Source organism: Syngnathus leptorhynchus, chromosome 11 (assembly GCF_054491065.1).
Source record: "Syngnathus leptorhynchus isolate UIUO chromosome 11, UIUO_Slep, whole genome shotgun sequence".
Lineage (NCBI taxonomy): Eukaryota > Metazoa > Chordata > Actinopteri > Syngnathiformes > Syngnathidae > Syngnathus > Syngnathus leptorhynchus.
This window is the reverse complement of record NC_141205.1, coordinates 7,294,615-7,315,980: the sequence shown is the minus strand read 5'-3', so window position 1 is coordinate 7,315,980 and position 21,366 is coordinate 7,294,615. Positions and strand designations below refer to the sequence as shown.

At 41.3% G+C, this 21,366-nt stretch overlaps 4 protein-coding genes and 1 long non-coding RNA gene across 10 annotated transcripts; all 5 read right to left on the bottom strand.

Moving 5' to 3' along the window:
- Positions 1-385: 385 nt before the first annotated feature.
- Positions 386-1,503, bottom strand: LOC147049200 (uncharacterized). The gene is made up of 4 exons (XR_015067587.1): positions 1,436-1,503; positions 1,310-1,336; positions 1,032-1,054; positions 386-646 (listed from the first exon to the last, which is right to left on the bottom strand). It is a non-coding gene; the product is annotated as an uncharacterized LOC147049200 (long non-coding RNA).
- An 873-nt stretch (positions 1,504-2,376) lies between these two features.
- LOC147049199 (proliferation-associated protein 2G4-like) lies at positions 2,377-5,803 on the bottom strand. The gene is made up of 13 exons (XM_085924948.1): positions 5,560-5,803; positions 4,959-5,087; positions 4,744-4,849; positions 4,544-4,613; positions 4,380-4,472; positions 4,237-4,300; positions 4,060-4,138; positions 3,842-3,920; positions 3,558-3,691; positions 3,397-3,491; positions 3,200-3,327; positions 2,953-3,006; positions 2,377-2,849 (listed from the first exon to the last, which is right to left on the bottom strand). Exons 1-13 carry the CDS (start codon positions 5,639-5,641, stop codon positions 2,787-2,789), a joined length of 1,176 nt encoding a protein of 391 aa, XP_085781074.1. The 5' UTR covers positions 5,642-5,803; the 3' UTR covers positions 2,377-2,786.
- A 435-nt stretch (positions 5,804-6,238) lies between these two features.
- On the bottom strand, positions 6,239-8,108 carry apof (apolipoprotein F). The gene is made up of 2 exons (XM_085924647.1): positions 7,966-8,108; positions 6,239-7,882 (listed from the first exon to the last, which is right to left on the bottom strand). The coding sequence occupies exons 1-2, from the start codon at positions 7,977-7,979 to the stop codon at positions 6,613-6,615; spliced, it is 1,284 nt and encodes a 427-aa protein (XP_085780773.1). The 5' UTR covers positions 7,980-8,108; the 3' UTR covers positions 6,239-6,612.
- Positions 8,020-14,366, bottom strand: c1galt1lb (core 1 synthase, glycoprotein-N-acetylgalactosamine 3-beta-galactosyltransferase 1, like b). Of its 4 annotated transcripts, none has more exons than XM_085924651.1 (5): positions 13,869-14,366; positions 13,498-13,755; positions 12,182-12,846; positions 11,301-11,525; positions 8,020-8,166 (listed from the first exon to the last, which is right to left on the bottom strand). In XM_085924651.1, exons 2-5 carry the CDS (start codon positions 13,721-13,723, stop codon positions 8,152-8,154), a joined length of 1,131 nt encoding a protein of 376 aa, XP_085780777.1. In that variant the 5' UTR covers positions 13,724-13,755; positions 13,869-14,366; the 3' UTR covers positions 8,020-8,151. The 4 variants fall into 4 exon arrangements, with proteins under 4 accessions (XP_085780777.1, XP_085780776.1, XP_085780775.1 ...); XM_085924650.1 differs by lacking the exon at positions 8,020-8,166 and adding an exon at positions 8,474-9,366; XM_085924649.1 differs by lacking the exon at positions 8,020-8,166 and having other exon boundaries at positions 8,475-11,525; positions 13,882-14,366.
- A 607-nt stretch (positions 14,367-14,973) lies between these two features.
- Positions 14,974-21,276, bottom strand: os9 (OS9 endoplasmic reticulum lectin). 3 transcript variants are annotated; one of them, XM_085924218.1, is made up of 15 exons: positions 20,907-21,270; positions 20,428-20,610; positions 19,838-19,901; positions 19,697-19,773; positions 19,521-19,619; positions 19,246-19,447; positions 18,907-19,062; positions 18,721-18,836; positions 18,289-18,352; positions 18,121-18,203; positions 17,841-18,038; positions 17,544-17,745; positions 17,011-17,178; positions 16,522-16,628; positions 14,974-16,399 (listed from the first exon to the last, which is right to left on the bottom strand). In XM_085924218.1, exons 1-15 carry the CDS (start codon positions 21,054-21,056, stop codon positions 16,262-16,264), a joined length of 2,007 nt encoding a protein of 668 aa, XP_085780344.1. In that variant the 5' UTR covers positions 21,057-21,270; the 3' UTR covers positions 14,974-16,261. The 3 variants fall into 3 exon arrangements, with proteins under 3 accessions (XP_085780344.1, XP_085780345.1, XP_085780346.1); XM_085924219.1 differs by having other exon boundaries at positions 18,289-18,349; positions 20,907-21,269; XM_085924220.1 differs by lacking the exon at positions 17,011-17,178 and having other exon boundaries at positions 20,907-21,276.
- Positions 21,277-21,366: the final 90 nt, after the last annotated feature.

The following is a 21,366-nucleotide window of genomic DNA, read 5'->3' as shown; positions in this document are numbered from 1 at the left end:
AGCACGCTGGCTCATTAGCGCCTCCTTCCGAGATGGGACAGTATGGCATGTCTGAACGTTTGCCATAAAAAATGTAAGACACCGTAGCGCTCCCTGATAACCTGAGTCATATACATATTTTACTTTTGGCTTAATTTTTCTATTTAATGGCATCGCTTTTCACTCTGTATTTGGTAAACTGGTTTAACTGCTTACTTCCACACCACAGTAACAATCATGCATTAGCTAGATTAAAGCACATCATTTCATAGGCCAATGTAAAAGTGTTGTAGCATAACTGATGTTTTCATTATGTTTAGGCTTCAATTTTGTGAAGGAAGATTACACTGCTGTAACACATTCAGGTCATCTTCATTTGACCAACTAAAAAAAAACTTGCAGGAAGTTTGGAACAGTGTTCTTTTATTGTTCAATACACCAAATGACAGTTGCCAGATAAAAGATGTTTCATGGTCCATGAACCAAAGTGGCCACATCTGATGTCAAGTGCCAAGTCAGTGCCATCTTGTAGACCGTCACAGGCATGTGGTTGCCAGAAACCAAGTTGGATCCGATTCAGTCATACAAGAAAGTCCAACAGGCTGCAGCCGGCACGATGAGGGTTTACTTGGACCTCTGCCTCATCTTTCTCCTTTTACGCTTCAGCCTGTAAGGGAATGGGGAAAATGCAGTGGAAGACTAAATAAAAGCAAAGGAGTCACAAATGAGGCCTTTTTTTGGTCAATTAAGACACCATTAGAACATTTCAATAACACAACTAGAACATACCAATATACATGAATGATTAGTTAGGTGGTATGCAAATAACCAAAAATGAATACATTTGGAATATGGACTCAAGAGTTGAATACAATTTGAATCACAAAATTTTTGCAGCTCCGAATTATACCTAGGAATCGTATTCTACGCAGGTATTTTCACTTTAAAAATAGACCTTTGGACATTTAACTATAGAGACTTGCCTGGCAAGTCAAATCTAAACGACTAACTAGATCAGTAGTGTCATTCAAAAACAAAGACAAATTGCTTACCTGCGCATGCGCTTCTTCCTCCACTGCAAGAAACGAAATCGTTAATGTTAGACCACACGTGCATTACATGTGCTTCTGCATGCTTGTAATAAACTAGTGCAAATATTCATTTATCCTTTATCACGCAAGACGTGAGGCCTACGTTGGAATTAAAATACTCATTGATCCTCCATTACTAGCAAACAACAGTTAAGGCAAGTAGCATTAGTATTTCCGCTAACTATAGCATCAATCGTTTCTTGATAGGGGCTCTCAATGAAACCGACAAACCATTTTACCTTCGCTCTCATCGTGTGGAGAAGAATCTGTTCAAAAGAAGAATAAAACAATATTAGTGGTCGTGGATGATGAATAAACTTTGAAGATTTGATTGGATTGCGATGGGAAGAAATCAGATTCAATACCTCACAGCGAGAAGGGCAATGGAAAGAGGATGTGACGACAAATGGGGGCAGTATTTATATGAACCATGACGTCATATTCAAGCGCCATTATTCCGTGTAGTCTTACGCTTGACATGACGGAAGTTGTAGTTTTAAGCGCAACATACGCGTACATCTTTAGTTAACATACTTATTACTGTATAAAAAATACTTCTAAAGAGGATCACGTGATGAAAATGATTAAAATTACAAAAATTGATGCGTCTGGAAAACTTGTATTAATCATATACTTGGTACTTTTGGTAGTGAAAGAAACAAATATTGCTAATTTTAACTTACAATATCATATTCATAAATGTATGCTGTAAAATGAATCGTGCTTTTACACAACCATAAATGACTATTGGATTTGGACAGACAGTAGAAATACACATCACAATGATAGTAAATGTTAGGCATAAATGTGCCTTTATTGAAAACGAACAAATATGAAAAGGTTTATTGTAGGTATTTGAAAAGTAATTTGCCCACTGACTGAGAGCTACACTGCAGGACTGCGCATTGTGACAAATCTGGACCTGGATCTCCACTCCTCAAATATGAGACACTCGCTTCAGAAGCACAAAAGCTGCATAGCTTCTCTCGTCATGCTTTAATGGCAGTACAGTTAGCATTTGTTTTCCTGTCAACTCGGAAGCGAGTATTCATTGAAAAATATGATCCAACCAGGATGAAACGCGTTGCTTATGACACTACAAACCTTGTAAATACTTTCATTTGCATTCCACACTTGTTGAACTACTCTAATAGTCCATTTTTATGAGTGACAAGCACCAAATATAACCCCTTACTGTCTGTCCTTCGAACAACTAGCAGATGGCCCGCAGCGTGATGGGACTGACATGATTTCAACTCGTTCATTAATTTGGTTCATCAGGAATAACATGGCCTCAGACACGCGGTGTATTCTAATTGGATATGTGCTGAAAGCAACAGCTCCAATAATTCTTTAATCAAATTTGGACACCAAAAAGACAAGTTGTTAGTCCCATTCATTAATGCCCAATGTAAGCTTGAGATGTTTTAGAGGGGCGAGTTTCAGCTGTAACTAGTACGGTGAGGGGGGATTCATTTTTCAAAACAAGCACACCCAGTTATTTCATTTTTTTTTTTTTTTGTCCTTTCCTGTGAAGCAGTAAAGGGTTAGGCATCCAAGAGTTCAAGAAACAACGTTCTTATGGAAGGATTCACTTCCAGTTCCAGTGCTTGCTTTTGTAATTTGGGCAAATTGTAAAATCAGCTCTGGAGGACAGCAGGGTAGTTTTCTTGCTTCTCTTTGGGCTCTTCTTGCATTGGGTGTGAAGGCAGTTATTTATTCTGCTGCCTCCGTTTCCTCACTTGGCTGGCCTGCTGCGTTTTCGGCTGTCTTTGAGGCCTGGAGGAAGTGACAGGAAAGATGTGAATGAGCACACTTGCTTTGCATTATATGGCTTAAGAGTGTAATATGAAACATGGAACTAATTCAGTTTAGAGAGTACCTTCTTTTTCTTTTTCTTCTGTGTTTTCCTGCTTGCGGAGCTCTGTAGTAAAGTCTAGAAATGAGACAAGTATGAGTATAAAGCTCTTTTCTGCATTTTGCATTAACATTGAGATGGTGGAAATTCTTTGTTTTATGTTTAATTTGACAGTAGCCTTAACTGGGTAAAAGGATGTGGAATTAAAAAAAATGAAAATAATAATCACATGCTATGTACCCTGCTAAAAATAAATCAAACTCATTCATACCCTTAGCTCTGCGTCTTGGACTTCATGCTCTGACTTGAAGAACTCCGGCTCAAAGGGCCCGCCGGTGATCCTGTGAGGCCCGTTGGCCATCAGCAGCACTGTGAACTTAAACTGAGCTACAAACTCTCCTGAGACAGAGAGAAGTAGGAGATCAATGAAAAGTGCTGAAAGAGCCGACGGACGCCCGAGGGCCTTACCCTCTTTCTCGTGGAGGACGCTGAACGGCTGCAGCAACTCATGCTTTGCACATTCCACGACCCCGAGCCGGGCTTTGGCCTCATCCTCGAACGCTCTGAGTTAAAACGGGACAAATGCTATTAAAGTCATTTGGAATTAAAGCAGGTGGTACTTTTCTTACCTAAGAGTGAAGGGCATGGCATCAAACCGGCGTTCAACCTCACTGAAGAACGTACGAGAAGTCTTCATCTTCAGGCCGTACTGTTTACTGGGGTCCCTTTTATATATGGTGGTCCTCAAACCTCCGTCTCGGGCCTGTCGGTACGTATGATCAACATTTTGGTGTACGGTAAACTGCACTCGTGCTAATACCGCAGAATCTACAAACGGTGCTTTGTTATGATGGAATCGGAAAGAATGTTCAGGGAAATCGGAAAGGGTTGGCTGCAAAATTAGGTGACTGACCTTCCCTTCTCCTGTGCTGACCAAGACGTCCACAGCGTAGACTTCATGCACCTCAAACTCTGCCTTCTCGTGATCCTTCCTGGCATCGGCAAAACAGTCAAAAGGTGAGCGTCATTTTTATTCATTTTCTTCATGTTTTAGCCTCAATTTCTTATTATAATGGTATGAATTGAGAAGCCCAGTTTTCTCTATTAAAAAAAACAACAACAAAAAACAACCTTTGTTGGTCTGTTGGGTTCTGAATGATGGTCTTCTCTCCATCGATGACATGCTGCTTTAACTGATGAGACAACATACCTTCAAGACACAAAAGACTTTACCCATCAACACTGAAATGCAGAAAAGTATCAACATATACAAACACACACAAAAAAAGATATTGAGAGGGTATTCACCTTCGATAGGTGTGCATTTAAATGACTGGGCGATCTTGCCCCAGGCCTCTGTCACCTGAGTATTCTGTATTTGAGGGGAAAAAAAATAAAAACATAAACATCTACTTCTTGGTTAGAGTCGAAGCACTCGGACGCAGACATACCTGGTTACCAGGTTTGACGAGGCGGAGAGCAGCTTCGCCGCACAGATGGGCCGCTTTGATGACGTCAGCTTTGCGTCCCGTGACGGGGTTCTCCTGCAAAGAAGTTCAATGAAGATGCAGCCCAAAGAAATGAAACACCATGCGTTTAAAGTCAGTGCCCTCACCTTAGTGGCTCCCACTACAAAGCTGTGAGCAACGTTGGCAATGAAGCCGTCTACGTGAACGCCAAGGTCACTGGGAAAAATAACGGTAACAGTAACAACCTTGTCGTTTACCAACGATAACAAACAGTAAAGATGGAATAGAAAAACAACAAATATGAACACAAAGAGGACAAAAAGGCTCAAGCCATAGAACTGCCTACATTTTGACCAGATCTCCATCTTTAAGTGTGTAGTCAGGGTCACTCTTCAGTGGAGAGAAGTGGCAAACACAGTTATTAACCGAGACGCTGGTAGGAAAGGCAATGCCTATAAAATGGGAGACACAACCACTGTTTTCATTTGGGAATCATCCAAGGCATCCTACAATTGACAATGTGAATCCTGATTTGATAGTTGACGTGGAAGATCGCCTGACCTTTCTTCATGTCCTTTTCCTTCTTGAAGACTTTTCTAGTTTCAGCCACGATGTAGGCATCACCTTTGTCACACAGGCTGAGGACAGACATGCCAGGCTTGGCTGCTTCCGCAACCAGACGCAGTGCCTCTGATGGGGGACAAAAGTCAATTATGAAGAATTATTATTCCACCATTGCACCAGATCTTTTGCAACCATGGACGGAAAATGGAAATTCTGGCATTTACGACACACTTGCACAAGTGAAGGTTCAGTAAAAGTTGTCAAAACTCTGATCTTATAGTCATTGAGCAAAAGCATGTTTGAGTTATCCATTTCAGTCTGGCACTTTTTTTTTTGAATGAAGAAGCTACCTTTCCATTAGCATTTAATTCGTGCAATTGTTATTTTGCACATTGGCCTCCAACAGGCGTCAAAACGCAACAACAATAAAAAATCCAACACAAAACGAGGCTGGAAAAAAAAGCTTTGGCTGCACCTGCTAGCTAGCTCGTATGCTAGCAGCTAGCTCGCGTAGCATACGTATGCCTCGCATGTAAACCACATGGCTGAACTAGAACAGGCCAACATGAGCAGAGTAGCTTGCAAGGCGGACACTTACGATTGGCAATGTCGCCCCCCATCTTGTACTTGGTGACCACCAGGTCGTCGGCAATAGTCTGTTCTTGCTCGTCGTCGGACATATTGACCGAGTTGGAGTTGCGAATCGAGCGTAAAGTGACACAAATCCACCGCAGATACGCTCTGGCTCTTGTCGACTAGCCTACCCTCCTCGCTCGCTCAGTCAGCCGGGTTGCCGCCACACACTGGACCCGTCCGCCCCCTACGCCCCTCCCACCTGAAACTGACGTACTACGTCACGACAGCGATAAAACCCGCCAAAATGTGGGTGACCTTCTCTCCCAGACTTAACAGTACTATGTCATGCAGTACAATACGTCAGCGCAACCGCCATGTTGGATGTGTCACTGTCACTCGTCTCAACACTATCAGCTGTATTTACAAACTCACTTATAAATTATTTCAAGATATTGTATTAATGTACAGGATTTCCAACAACCTATGTTATTTACATTTTCAAATATACATATGCAGTATTTAATTCGTAAATTATATTAATATTTATAGTAGTATTTAATTCAAAACTCTACTCGGGAGCGATTTTAACCACTAGATTTCACTTTTTTTTTTTATAAGAGATAATTCCTCATTACTATGGTAATAGTTAGCTTCACCCAATGGAACAATTAGGCCAACAAAAAAAACATTTGGCACAGAAACTCTTTAACAGCTGTCTTTTGTTCTTGGACTTTATTTGTGACTGAGATGAGTTGGGATGGGCAAACTGGCAAAATAATAAATAAAAAAAAAAAAAAAGATCAACATTTGTTGTTGGCTTCCACAACAGATTAGCATCTCTCCAAATTAGCCGATGATCTAAGATCTTTCAAAATGATTAGTAAAGTTTATTCTAATGTCTAACATCATGTGTCATATATGACCAGTTTCACAATGTCTGTAAACAATTGGCACAAGGTACTTCCAGATTACAGAAAAATGATCGACTACCACTGCCCTGAACTTTTAACGACACAGAAAAAAGGACTACGCGAAACGGGAATGTAACATCAAGCAATATCGTGCCTCTTTTAGCTTATGGTACAGTAAAGAAGCCATCCTTGGATCTGGACTGGTTGACCAACACATCGTCTTCACGCTTCAAGGAGCCAAGTAGTTGCTTGACCCCGTACTTGACGCCAGTCTTAAGACCGGCCCCGAGAGCATAACCGGCCACGCCTGCGGCGCCACCCGTGGCGATCATGAGGGCGTCCGTGCCGAGGTCCACGGCAGTCAGCACGGCTCTTTCTTTGGCCGTTTCTGAACAGTTGACCGATGCGTAATAAACAGCTGTGCCCAAATTGTAGAGGGTGCTGACTGCGGGGATCCACTCCATCACTCTGTACACACGTTCCTCATTTTGGTTGATACATGTCATCTGGAGGTCGCGTCGTAGCCGTCGAGGATCGGTGGACCAAAGCTCCGCCTCACAATGATGGATCCAACAGTCGGCGGCTTGAGAGGGTAAGATGCGACTGCCTTTCTTGAACACTGCTTGGTATCGTCCAGGGAGCACACCGTTAGTGACCCCTGCACACATGACCCCCATCTTCTCACAGGCGTCCATAGCCTCCTCCAGCGCACCGTCGGTTTCCTGGACAGCGACTCCAAGCAGCACGGTTCCGTTAACCCGGATCCAACCGTGGCAATTTTGCCTGGTCTTAGCTCGGCCCACACGTTTTCCCGCCGTGGCCAGCTGGTCAATATTAAACATGACAGCATCTAGGTGGTGCTCAGCTTGTTCACACTCCTGAGTGGATGCTGTTGGCTCAGATGGTGATTTGGTCCTCTGGATCAGGTCTTCCATTTCCAGGAGGAGTTCGTCGGTTTCGGCCACCCCCAGCAGGCCGTATAGCTTGACCACAAGGGTGTGAGCCTCCTGCGGGCAACCGCTCACCGCCAGCACTGGCACCAAAGACAGACCTAGAAGTTCCTGAGAAAACCTGGAGGATAAATGGTCATCGAGACCACTGGCTGACAGCAGATCCTCACAGCTTAGGTTTCTCTCATTGTGAAGATCTGGAATCTTCCCTTGTAGCTTTGCCCTGAGAACGGATACCACACGCTTGGCTGAAATCAGGTTCTTGTCTGCGGGGATGGGTGAGAATTCCGAATCGGGCTTTTCTGCAATTTGCAGACCAAACTGTGGCTGTGTTTGAGAATAGAGTTGGGCCGTCACTCCAGCTCCAAGAATGCCTCTCGCTGGTAACCACGGAGGAGGTTGAACCTTGCACAGAGCTTGTTCATTCAACAGGAGCACAACCACAATCAGCCACTTCAATTCGGAGGCCATCGTTTTGCTGCCACTGAAGAACCAAAACACATGCAGTCAACCATCTCCAAATAATACAAATATAGTTGCAGTAAAAGATTGCAATATTTGACCTACCTCAAAAGCAGCATCCACAGTGTAAACTGGAGTAAGACGGAGAAGACCGATTGTAGGATTCGTCTATTTGACCTCTCTAGAGGTTGGCCTCAAATTTCTAAGCTATCTACTGCCGAGCCACCAATGAGAATCTCTTCCTTTACAGGACATCCCAGAGCCCTCCTCCTCTCGACCTCATCTGTCTTTTCAGCTTGCTCTTCTCTTTGGCCCCATGAATCACAAGAGAGAGATGAGGTTAGGAATATTGATTCCCGTGGGGGAAAGTCCATGGCAGTTTTGTTTGTCTGACCCCCCTCGCTTTTCATCCCCCTCACCAGGTTTTGTTTTTGACCCAAATACATGAAAGCGCTCTCACCCCGTGCCGCCAGCGAATTAATCTCCCGCAGTCCGAAAGGGAAGCGAGGCAAATGAAAAGGCTAGCTGAGGTGAAGATCCTCCAATCAGATGTGCTCGTCAATGTCATTTGGAAAGTCTCTGTTCTTTTATTGAAATGCACTCAATGCCTAATAACTGCATTTAGATTGAAACTAAAAAAAACAAGCGAAAAAAAAAAAAAGCAAGGACATGTTTTCACTTCATTTGTTTTGTATTTGTAATCAAAGAAAAGTCAGACGTATACACTCAAATACAATTTATTTATAGTGATTAAAGTACCAGTGGCTGCAAATAGCCTGACCACACATTCACTTTAAAAAAAATACTCAATTCCCAAAACATTAATGAAGTCATAAATACATTGCAAACATCATTCCAGTACTGTACACCTTTCCGTTAAGAGCTATTTTAATGATATTGCATTGTCAAGAAAATAAAAGCAATTTTAATGACTAAGGGGACTAAGACCACCCACTAACCATTGTTCAAATGGTGCGGCTGTTTATAGTCTTAATCCGTTTTTAATTTATTTATTTTTTTAGCAAAAATGAAATTGTGGGGTTCTTTTGGAAAAAATACCTAACAAATTAAATTTGTTTTCATGAAAAAAAAAGTGCCACATCACTATAAGAGTGAGCATCTTCGGTTTGACAGTTTAAAATGCACAACATACAAAAGCAAAAAAATTACAAATAAATGTCAATCATATGATTGTTACAATTCATAACATTGCAGAAAATCGAGTGAAATTCAAGCACTGGCATGCAAAGGCCATGCTTATCATTTGGAAAGGCTTCACCTCTATCCTCAAAGTGACGTTACATGGCAAATTCACGTGTCAACCCACCAATGTCATGTTTGCTTAGTCCAAGTTAGTCCTTTTAACACAAACCAAGCATTTGTCAAGGCTCATTGAATAGAGGCCTCCTTTCTTTGGAAGAATGCACCGGTGGAAAGGTTTGTTTAACCTCTCAAAGACAAATCCACATCCCGGAAGCTTGCTGTAGAGCGAGAATGTTGAGTTTCCTTTGTCGGATCAGAAAACAAGATGCAACTTGGGGTGGTCAATTTTGAATAATCAAAGTATCCAATATAATTTTTCTTAACTGCTTGGTACCATTTCTAAAGTGTCAGAATGTCTTTTACCCTGTCGGCAGGACAAATTTCCTGGACAATGTTGATAATTCATTTTTTTTTTTTTGTCATCACAGTCTAAACTGCTTTTTGAAACTGTAAGCTACTTCTTGTGTACATTGACAATAATTGTCAACAATGACTTAACACGGGAAAGGGATCAATGTCAATACGCAAGACTTTATTTGCGTTTTCTAATGATCAGTTGGATAACATCCCTCGAAAATAAGAATCACCCATTATCGGTGCGCCATTTTGACAAAAGGCTCACGGGTGCTACTCAGTGCCTGTGGGTAACACACGTTGGTGATCCCCTGGTGTAAACTAACACCACAGTGCGTTGGAAAGTGCTGGAAAGCTTCAACTTTGCTGCTTCAATATTCAATGAAGAATATTTGTTTTCATCTATTTCATTCTTATTATTTTTAGTCAGTGTTTTGAAATGCGAAACTTCAGGTTTGCTATGATTTTTTGTTTCCTTCTCACTTTGTTTACTTAGTCAAGGCTGTTGACCCGATACGACGGGTCACGGTCAGCTGCGGCCCAAACCGATGATTCATATTTAAAGCTTGCCAGATAAACTGTCCAAATTCTTTGCCCAGAAAAATGTATTCAAAGGTAGAACTCAGTGAACTGAATAGGGTTATGGTCACGGATGAATCATGTGAATAATGGTTGGTCATTCATCCTATGTCGGTGTTTCCCAACCACTGGTGTGCCGTGCGAGATGTTCAGCTGTGCTGTGGGAAATTGTCCAATCAAAATGATGGAGCGCATTGTAAACAGGATGGCCAAATCACTGTTGTGAGCCACTTGCTAATCGTGCATGCGTGGCAAATCGGAGAAGTTTGAGATTTCACCTTGTATTGCATCCGCACATATTCTGTGACACTGACGGGCGTGGTGTGTTTGGCAGCCTATGAAAATCCGAGCATGCAGTTCAACCAGACAACCTGGGTAGGTCATTTTTCACATTCATAAAATACACAGTCAAGTGGAGACGCTTGGACTGTGATAGCCACTCAGCTGCTGGAGTATCTTGAAAAGTGACTTTGTTCTTATTGTTGCAGTATGTATAGACCTAGTCTAACAGTAAACAAAATCACGTTGATTCTTTTGGATTTTAAATCACAATCACTTGAAATAGTTTATTTCTTACACCGCCTAAAACCTTTTTTTTAAAAAAAAATTTAAAATACAATTTAAAGAATATTTCGTATTTATTTTTATGTGTATTTATTCGACTCTCCATACATATATAGGAATAGGGCTTTGCGTCTTTTGTTGTAATAGAACTGAATTTAATATAGAAGCTTAACAGGTTTTTATTGGCGGTGTGCCGTTAGACTTTTTCTAATTAGGTGTGACGTGAATGAAAAAATGTTTGGGAAACAGTTTTATGTGCAGTTGACGTGACAGTTTGGATAGCTCAAGGAGTGTAGCAGCCACCACGACAAATGTCTGACATTTGTCATGGAGACTCAAGCGGGTTTGTTATCTTGAGAAATGTTTTGAACAATGGCATGACTTTAGCTGGTGAACACACAGATAGAAATGTTTTTTTTTTTTTTTGTATTTCAAAAAAAGAATGTGGCTATCTGATTAAATCCGGCTGACTTGACCTGACAAACTAGAAAAAAAAAAAAAGTCAAAGGTGAGGCCGATGACGAGTCTCATGTTACTTTCATTCAAATATAAACACAACAGATTTTTCATGAATAAATCCAATAGTTTGTCCCACCCACATGGTCCTACAGTTTGGCATCTGGAGGCAGGGAATCATCTGGTCTCTTTTCACTATTTACACCTTCTTTTTGCTCTTTTACCTGAGAATCATCTTTGTTCTCTTTGTCGGCGACATGGTCAGCAGCCGCGGCGGCGACGGCGGCTGCATCTGACTGCTCGCGGGTGTAGCCGGGCGGGTTGGGAGGCCGGTATCGGTATTTGTAGCCAAAGGCACGCAGGTGATAGGCGTAGTACTCCAACAAATACATCTTGCTGTCGTGCACATAGTGGAAGGACACCGACAAGTCTGAGCAGCAGTTTGGACCCTGCGGAGGAACGATTCTATTAGTGTGCTTACGCGGCAGACAGTGAGAAGAAACCAAAAAGGTCTGCTCATATTCACGCCGGTTACTTACTGCAGCTAATCAATCAATCTGCATGATTATGCTAGTACTTGAACTGTTGCTGTCAAGTGGAAGGATTGCTCAGAAGCTCTGGAGGTCTGCCTGCTGCCTCTTGTTTTTACTGTACCCGCCTGCCGTTCGCTCAATCTAATACTACTGAAGGTACACAGTTAACCAAAAAAAAATAAATCTGAGGGAGAACGACTAGCGTTACACAATGTGACTTTGGTTAGAGAAGCTTACGAACACAAAGGCGTACAATAGACGGTCGGTGTTCCTCGCTTTCAGCTATGTGACTCTATTCAGCTATCATTTCAATCTTTGATTGTTATCTACAGACAACAGAGACAAAAAAATGAATTGTTCAATTGTTATCGACAGACAAAAGAAACAAAAAAAACGAATGAATTCTTCAATCTTAAAATAGTGAGCTTGCCTAGCAGAACGAGGTGCTTTTCTTTGTGCTCCTAACACACTATACTGATTCTGAGCATTTTGATTTTAGGACCATGGATTGGACACATCCAATGAAGGACAGTGCTCAGGTGAAATTCTCAAAGCCCAATTTTTATACTTGCCATTGAGATGGGGTAGTAGCAGTAGCTCCAATACCAGAAGCTCTTCGGGAACTCGGCGGTGAGGTGCTGCTCAGGGATGAAGGGATGAAATGTCTCCCGTTGTAAAGTGTCTCTGGAGTCTCCTGCCAGCACCCCGACTTTCTCCATGCACTGGCCCAACGCGAGGTCCTCCACCGAGCTGGTGTGAGTGCACACTTTGTTTTGAAATCCTTGGACAAATCGCCGTAGAGCCTCCTTGCTAAGCACGTAGCCGGCGCCGCCGCTCATGTAGCCCTGCTTGACGTAGGGCTTGAATCTCCGACCGTAATAAACCGGTTCGTCCGGCGTGTGCTTTGCAAGCACCCACCGAAGGTTGTCCACTATTACGTACGAGTCGTCGTCCGCCTTGAGGAACCAGTCGGCGTCGTTGCCGTAATGCTCGTGGACGTAATGGAAAGCTCGGATGGTTTTCCAGTAAAGCTGATCGCGACCCTCTTTTGTATCCAAACCTACAGCTGGGAAGTCGGGATTGCTTTCAGAGCTCACGAAGACAATCACGTTGCAGTGCCGACTCCACGTTTCCTTCACGTGGCGGGCCTTCGTCTCCAGGTTGGTAGGAGTAGTCACCACCCAGCAAAGCACACGGACCTTTTTGTACAGTTCATCCGCCATGCTGCTATCCTCATCTGAAAAAAAAACACAAGGAACCGGTTTTTTTTTAAGGTTTACATTAGTCTCCACAGTAATCAATAAAGTTTCAATCAATCAATCAATCAATCAATCAATCAATCAATCAATCAATCAATCAATCAATCAATCAATCAAAACTTGGAAAGAACAGAGATGAGGACAAAAGCATCCTTGATATTTTCTTTTTCTGTGGACAAGCCGGACATGTAAGAGAACTTGCACACCTATACAATTGAAGGTAAGGTATGAAGAAGGGATGAATCCGGGGATACAAATAAGATTAGTAGACTTTAGTTGTCCGAGTTAAGCTGGGAGCCACCTGGTCCGTACCAACGATAAATAGTTCACCCCAAAGAGTTTGGCTACGGAACAAATAAAGTTCCTAAATTAAAAAGTACTGCATCAAGCATGTGCCTACAAAGTTGAGAAACACTGAGTAGGTCCTGCAGGTTGGTAATAAATAACATTATAATGCAGCTTTGGGCTAGTTTGTGAATGTGACCATGAATAAATAAAAATAAAATACTATATATTCAATAGTTTGCGATTAAGGACGACTGCTCTGAAGTAACAGTACTCTTCCTTGAGTAAAATATTTGGCTACTCGACCCACCACTGCTTGCAAGGATGTGAAGAGTCACGTTTACCTGAATGATGAGGATGTTTAAGGTTGAAGAGGGCAGATCTCTCCTTCTTCCACCTGCTGTCTTCTTCAAGTTGCTCATGCTGGTGGTTGACTTGTTCAACCAATTTGCCAATCGGTTGCACAGAGAAATTCTTGTTGAAGCCCACTTGCCCTTGAAACAGGTAGAGCATGAAGAATCCCACCAGGAAACCCACACAGAAGGAGATTCTGGACACCGGGAACTTCATGCTGAGCCAGGTGTGTCGCCGTCAGCCAAGTGCTTGAGAGAAATCGCACATGTCAGCTGAAAGCTCCGATAAATATCCACGCCAACGTCAGAGAGTGTTTGTCAACTCCCAGTTCTGAAAGGAGTGGTTTATTGATTGTACTTACTAGCAACACGTACCGGAGACACCATAGCAGCCCTTTTCTTCACGCCCACGGAATGGAACGACAGTACATTAGCATTACATCCCAGTTTTGGAGGATTACATATTACTTCGCTTGGCTAGCCACGTTAAAAATAACCAGGCAGTACGTACAACGAGGGAAAAAAAAAAAAAAAAAAAAGAGTACGAGCAAATTATCCCCCACAAATCACCCCGTGTGATTTAACGGAGCCACGAGGAGCATATGCTAAAAAAAAAAAAGAGCCACAGTCGGAGTTAGCTGACCGGCTAGCTTTTAAAGCGACAGAAGTTTATCCAAATGTGCCAGAAAATATATTAGTCGTGCGCCCCAGCTCACAATGCTCGGGGGAAAAGACACATGTTCGGCAGCGAACGTAGAGACAAGCGATGCCACACTTGCCTAAAGGTTACGTATGATTAAAAGTACTGCAAAATAACACTGGAAGTGGTCAGGAAAAAAAATATTTCCGCTTACTGTGACGTCACTCGGATCCGCCCCCTTGGCTGTACCGTTACTTTAAAAAATGATTTTATATATATATATTAAATATATTATATTATATATATATATTAAATATATTATATATATATATATATATATAATATATATTAAATATATTATATATATATATATATATATATATTAAATATATTATATATATATATTAAATATATTATATATATATATATATATATATATATATATATATATATATATATATATATATATATATTTAATATATATATATAATATATTATATATATATATATATATATATATATATATATATATTATATATATATATATATATATATAATATATTTAATATATATATATATATATACAAAACATCATTTATATGTATGTATAAAATATTTTTACGTTTATATCATATCACATTTATACTACAAATGATGTAAAGGAAATAAAAAAAAAATATATATATATATATTTTATAGTTAGGGTGTAGTGGAGGTTCAATTTAGCCAATCTGTCGCCTTTGTTTAATCTTTTTGTTGAAAATTTAGAATGAATTTAGCTGTCACGGACATGGACTGAAATAATTCCACATAAATTGTGTGTAAACCGGATTTCAGTGTGACTTTTATTTTGAAGACTTTCATCCAAAGCAGTTCATGTGGACAAATTGATTTTGCCAAGAAGTGGAATACAAATCCACAATGTCTATGATAATGTACAAAGCTCTCTGGCCTTATTTCTCTCAGAGAGGTGAAAGGCGGCCAATTATTTATTCCTATTGTATGACCCTTGACTTGTATCAAGATTGCACTCATTACTCAGCTTGAAGCGACCACTAGGGTTGTGCCAAAACAACAAACACAAAAACTACGACGAGAGAATAAATCAAAAAATATATACAGGTAGAGCCATAATTTATACACAAATCAACAAATCCAGGCCTTTAAATGCAAAGATGGGTAGAAAATGTTTTTGTTTTTTTGGTATGCCACAAAAGTTGAATCAAGGATCTCGGGCATTGTTCTATCGTTGAAGACTTTTGACTTCTAATCTGAAAGACTTGTCAGTCCAAAATCATATAAGGGTTGTTTTTGCTGACAGCGGTGACCGGGGGTACAAAATTCAGCGGACCAGACCAGTTGTTTCATAAATAGAGGAACTCACCACCAAGCTTCAGCAATTAAGGAGCTTTTTTTCATTTAAATATGAAACATTTTGAATAATCCAGTTGCCTCGATTAAATTTCTGCTGATTTCCATGACCCGCATGACTGGGCATGGACATACACAGGCAATTTTTGGTATATAATATTCCCGTGACATTGTTGCTTTCCTTGCTGTCAAGAAACCTATTGACAGAACAAAATCAAACTAGGCCAAGTTTCACTTACATATTGCTAACCCCAAGGAAGCCCTTTGGCAGCATTTGTTTAAAAATCCTGAAATTCCACACTTGTGTTTACTGACAGTTTCATTTCTTGTCTCATACTCAACAAAAGAAGGTAAATGACCTGCGCAAGCGCTCAAGTGTTGCATTGCACACCTACGAATGGCAACATGAGTGACCGCCATGTAAAATAGGCAGCACGACTGAAAATGTTATCAAAAGGTCGACATTGTCCATCTTTTTTTTTTTGCAGTCATCTTGGAAAAGGGAAAATGCATTTTCCGTTCAAGTAGAGCTGACAGTGATTCTGTCGTCCAACGAAAACCTATGTACCCGCTATAGATTGCAGACTCCAGACGGAAGGTGCAAACATGTGGCCGTGCCACCTGCCGGCTTTAATATCAACAAATAAATCCTTTTGTCCAATGGGGGCTGTCCTTCAAGAGTCTCCCCGCATCGTTGATTACCACTAAAGCACGCCTTCGGAAAATAGCCGAAGCGAACGTGGCTCACAAATCCACGTCATCCGAGTCCGAGTTGCTGGAAGACTGGGACTCCTCTTGGCCTTCGCCCCATACAAACCTGTAGTTGTTCTCCAACTCCTGTTGTCGTTTTTGCTCTTTGTGAACTTCCTCTGTCCCTCCAGTCTTGAATAAAAAAATAAAAAAAAATGTTTGTACTGCTTTCATACAGTATGAATAATTACAACTCTTGAGAGATAATTCTATGAATGATGAAAACTGCTTCATGTCAGGGAAAAAAAAATTACCAGGAGGTTTATGAGGAGCTCTCGAAATGACTTTGTGTCTTCTTCGGTCAGCCACTGATCCCCTTCCTCTGTATTTTTCCGCGTCAAGATCTTCACCTCAATTTTACCTAGAGAAGGAGAATGCGTGGTTATCCTTTTAAATTCAAACATCACTCAAAAAAAAAAAAAAAATTACCCGGCTTGCAAAGCAACACATTTCGAATGAATAATGGATGACTGCCAGAGCACACACACACATGGATGACTCATTTCAAGCAAAGTGTAGAGAAGGCTTCCCGCGCCAAAGTCCAACTACGTCTGACCACCCGATTCACCAACAATTCACCCAATATATAACTCAAAGGGGAAAGAAAAGATGAGAGAAACATCTGATTATTTTTTTTATGAGTGGTTTAAAGAAGCAAAATGATTAGAGAGAGAAAGGAGGAGGATAAAGCCATAAAGTTTACGATTTCCACGATTGTTTACGAGACCACTCCCCGTTCATACCTTCGGCCTTCAGTCCTGCTTTCTCTAGCTGTTCTTTAACCACGTCCTTTATGTGCTGCCACTGGGGATCTCCTTTGCCCAACTCCTGTACTTTGAACTCCCCATCAGAGTTGTCGCCTGTCTTATACTTAGTTATTTTGATCTTAACATGGTCATCGGCATCTTGGTCTGGGGTGACGAGACAAAAGAGGGACAAACAACTGGCTGTCAGAGACAAGAATCCTCCACGTAGACAGAAAGCACGCGAGGATGTTCAGGATTTAAAGCAGTGTACACGCGTACGGATAATCGGGCTGGTTAAAGACGGCAAAAGATTCGCTTGTCTCTAAGAAGCTTATCCTGAGGTGTTGGGCATGTTAGCAGTGATTTGTTATTGGTAATTACTTTTTGAGCTTTGACTCTTTCTGGATCAAATCCATGTGTGTGTCTATTCCGGGATGGAATATTAACACATACATCTGACGTGCACAATGGGGAGGAAGGTGACGAAGATGGAGAAAGGGAAAGTGTCAGACTATGCCAAGTCAGGTTACCGGGCTGCTTTGGGGCCAAGCTGGGGCTGCCCCGGGTGGGGTCGTTGGCTCTTTGACCTTGCGTCGGTTGCTGCTCCGGGTCCTGCTCGTCTTTCTCCTCCAGATGGTCAAGAAGCTTATCGAGCGTCGTCTCCAGCGCTTGTGTCGCCTGAGTGCGATCAAACTCCCCTTTTAGGCCTTCACTATCCAATTCTTGCTGTGCCTGCAGATAAAAATTGTTTTAAAAAATTAGTCAGCCCTTTTTGTGGTGACCTGTAAAAAAAAAAAAAGGATTCAAATTCTCATTTCATCTTTGACCTCATCTATGATGTTGTCGAACTCTTTTTGCATTGTTTCCTTTATCTCATTAGTCTTATCAGCTGGCACGGAAATATCCGCCATCTCCTCCTTAAAGTCCTCCAGCAGCCGTTCATCTTCATCATCCTCTTCGTCGTCGGCGTCGCGGTTCAAGGATGGTCTTTCTTCCGCTTGTGCATTTGCTCGGTTTTGTGCTTTCTACATAGAAACCCCGAGCAGAAATGGAACACACAGGCGTTAGAAAAACGGACGCGGTGCTCATGTGTACGAAAGCACCGACCTTTCTGTTACTCTCCTTGAGATGCTGGACAAATTTCATCAGGTCTGACGGGTCAGTGATGATTTTAAAGTTGAAGTTTTCAGCTGAAACATTCCACAAATTGCACATTCCAAGCTTTTTAACACAAACAAGAAATCAACGTGCTAGAAGTGAGATCATAAAATGTACCTTCATTCGCGTCATCTATGACTTCATTGTCAATAATTGAGTTCAAGCCATCGTCGACTATCTGCTGAGAAAAATCAGGTCAGAGGAGTACATTCTGGTCAAACGACGCCCTCTAGCGGTGTATTAATGTCATTCATTTTCAATTGCGTTAGTGCATCATTAGGGCAAAACATACACCCTGAACTTGTCATTGGCAAATTACGGGGCAAACCATTACGCTCACATTCACACATTTGGTGAAAGCAAATGTGCATATTTTCTTGTAATGTTGGAGGAAGCATGGGTATCCAGAAAAAAAAAAAAAAATCAGAACAGCAAAAATACAACATATGGCAAATATGTGTGTGAATTTATTTTATCTCTAGTAAGCACATGACAATTCCATGAATTTATTATGCAAATAAATGTAAAATTAAAAAGCAAAATGGGTACCTCACTCTCCTCATGAGAAGAGCTTGATTTGGAACTTGCAGGTTTTGTAACTCCCTCCCAAAACTGAGAATCCTCCATGTCTTCTAACCCTTCATCCTCAGACATGTCAGCCATGTCTGTTTAAAAAAAAAAAACAACAACTAAAGAACAAGTAACATGTGACAGATTGTTAACTCTTGTATGCACCTTTTTGGTGTGACTGGTCTTGGTCATCGCTTGGTTCTGGTGATGTTTCTTCCGCAGGTCCGTCCACCGGTGCCTTCGCCTCCTCATTACCAGCCAACATCTCATCAAGACTTCTCAGCTCCTCTGAGATTTGCTCTACTTTTTTCTTTGTGTCAGCTGGGAAAAAAAAAAAAAAAAAGTCAGAATACAAATACTTTCATCGCAAACTAAAACAAGCATTTTTATATCTCGAGCATTTTTTAGAAGCAATTCTCACTGCTTTTGTGAGAAATTATAAACGCAAAATGTTTCGGCCACACGACATTACTGTGCCCATTTTGAAGTTTACTGAGAACTCACAGACTTGAGCTTTGACATAGTCCATGTACTGTTGTTGACTTAGTGCGGGCTGACACACGATCCCCTGCGGCTTGGCGGTGGACGGAGGTCGCAGTAAGGGATGTTGGCAGGTGCGACTGGTATGAATGGTTAGCACGTAGCGACAAGACAGCGGCTCGTCCACTCGGGCGATGTAATCTCCAGAACCGTCTTCGCACACAAACTGAGGGGGATGAAAAAAATAAGAATAAATTGGGTAATGGACTGTCTCCTGAACGTCAATTTAAAAGTCTTACCCGGACTTCGGCTTCCCTGGGATTCCCATTGATGTCACACTTGGATCCGTTTACATAAGTCTGACTGTGGAAGCGTTTCATTCTGTGCTGTTTGGAGGCCTGGAACACCATCGCAAAATCTTCCATGAGTTTATAAGGAACTGTTGTCAATTTTCATCAATCAGAATAATCATTACCTTTGCGGTTTCATTACTCCAGTCAAATTCAGACTCATAGTAGCCCAGGACGAGGATATCCCCTTTGATTTCAGAGTCTGAGAAGTAACACAAATCTTAAGAAACAGCTTTAAGAAAACAATACAAAAACAATTCTCTTACCTTCAAGGTGGTACTGTCTGATATGCTGACCATGGCAGAACTCGTATGTCCACCAATCTTTTGTCTGAGGGAGAAAACAAAAAGCAAATGTTGAAAGATACACACACAAAACTCATGATAAATGATTCATGCAAAGCATCCATATATATTTTTTATAGATCTTTTCCTGGCTGATTTAGTGCAAAAGTCAGGATAAACTCAGAACTGGTCATCACCCAATCACAAGGTGCATAAAGACAATAAGTTGCATATTGTGACGATGGGAAAACGATTGTTCATAGTTGTAGTGAACCAAGCTCGATGTCGCTCCTGCTTTGTGTTCGTGCTTTAGCTGTGACTGTGATCTTTATTGATAAAGCAAACATTGTAGATCCAAGACGGCCGATTTAGCTGGAATGTTCTCTACAGTGAGTCTTGACTAGGAGTGTCGTGGCAGCGCACTTGAGCAAATGAGCATTTTGGAGAAAATCAAGTTGTTCTTTGTTCAATACATGCCAGTCTGGTAAAGTGCTACTGTTGTCATAGTATGTGAGCATTTTTATTTAGTTAGATTTGTTAAAGATTAAAAAATAAATAAAAAATGCACCAACCAAGACTAGACAGGGAGCTTCTCGCATGGGACTGAGTAGATCAGGGATGTCCGGCCCTGTGTACCCTTGTGAATCAGAATCTGACACAGAGTCCTGGTGAAAGCGTACTGCCTGGGCTGGAAGTCGACACTCATACGGTTGTTTGAACTTACTGGACACCATCATGACTTCATCTGTCTTGGTCTACGAGGAAACAGTGATACAGATAAATATTGCGCCGTGTGACATTTCATTGACAATTGAATGTTGTTTAGTGGAAGTTCTGTTGTGACAGCTGTCAATTGGCTGCTGCGATCTGAGGCACTTAAACTAAAACAAAAAAATACGTATTAGCACAACACACTAATGGAGGTAAAGCAAAGGAACACAGTCTATATACAAAGCTTCTATTTTCTATAAGCCATTTTAGCCTAGCCAACAACCGTTGTCGAAAGGTAGCTTGAGCTAATCATTAGCGCCAATTAAATAACCTCACTTACTTGCCCCATGATGACAGGATCAGGTAGAATCCGAATCTCATACTTCATCTCATTTAGTTCTTCTAAATTAAAGAAAGCCGAGATACAAATCGGGCATAACAATAAGAAAACGTATAATCTATTGCGACACCGTACTAGGTAAGCAGCCATTATTGACGCGCAACTCCACGCCCCTTCTTTCTCTTCCGCCTCCTCTTCTTCTTCTGTTTGTTTTTCTTCTTCTACGCTACAGGAGTAGTGTTTGTTTAGCCATTCGTAATAACTGCAGACTATTAGTGTTATATTGACAACCTGATGATTGGAAAAAAATAATAATAGTGGTTAAATTGATGGCGTAAATGCTACTTGCAACTTGAGAAATAAAGCGTATAAACTGGGTAGTCTTCTACGTTTTTGCAGCTGATTGGTCAGGAAGGAGGATATGGTCTTCTTCTGTGATTGGCTAACTTGTCTGTCAGTC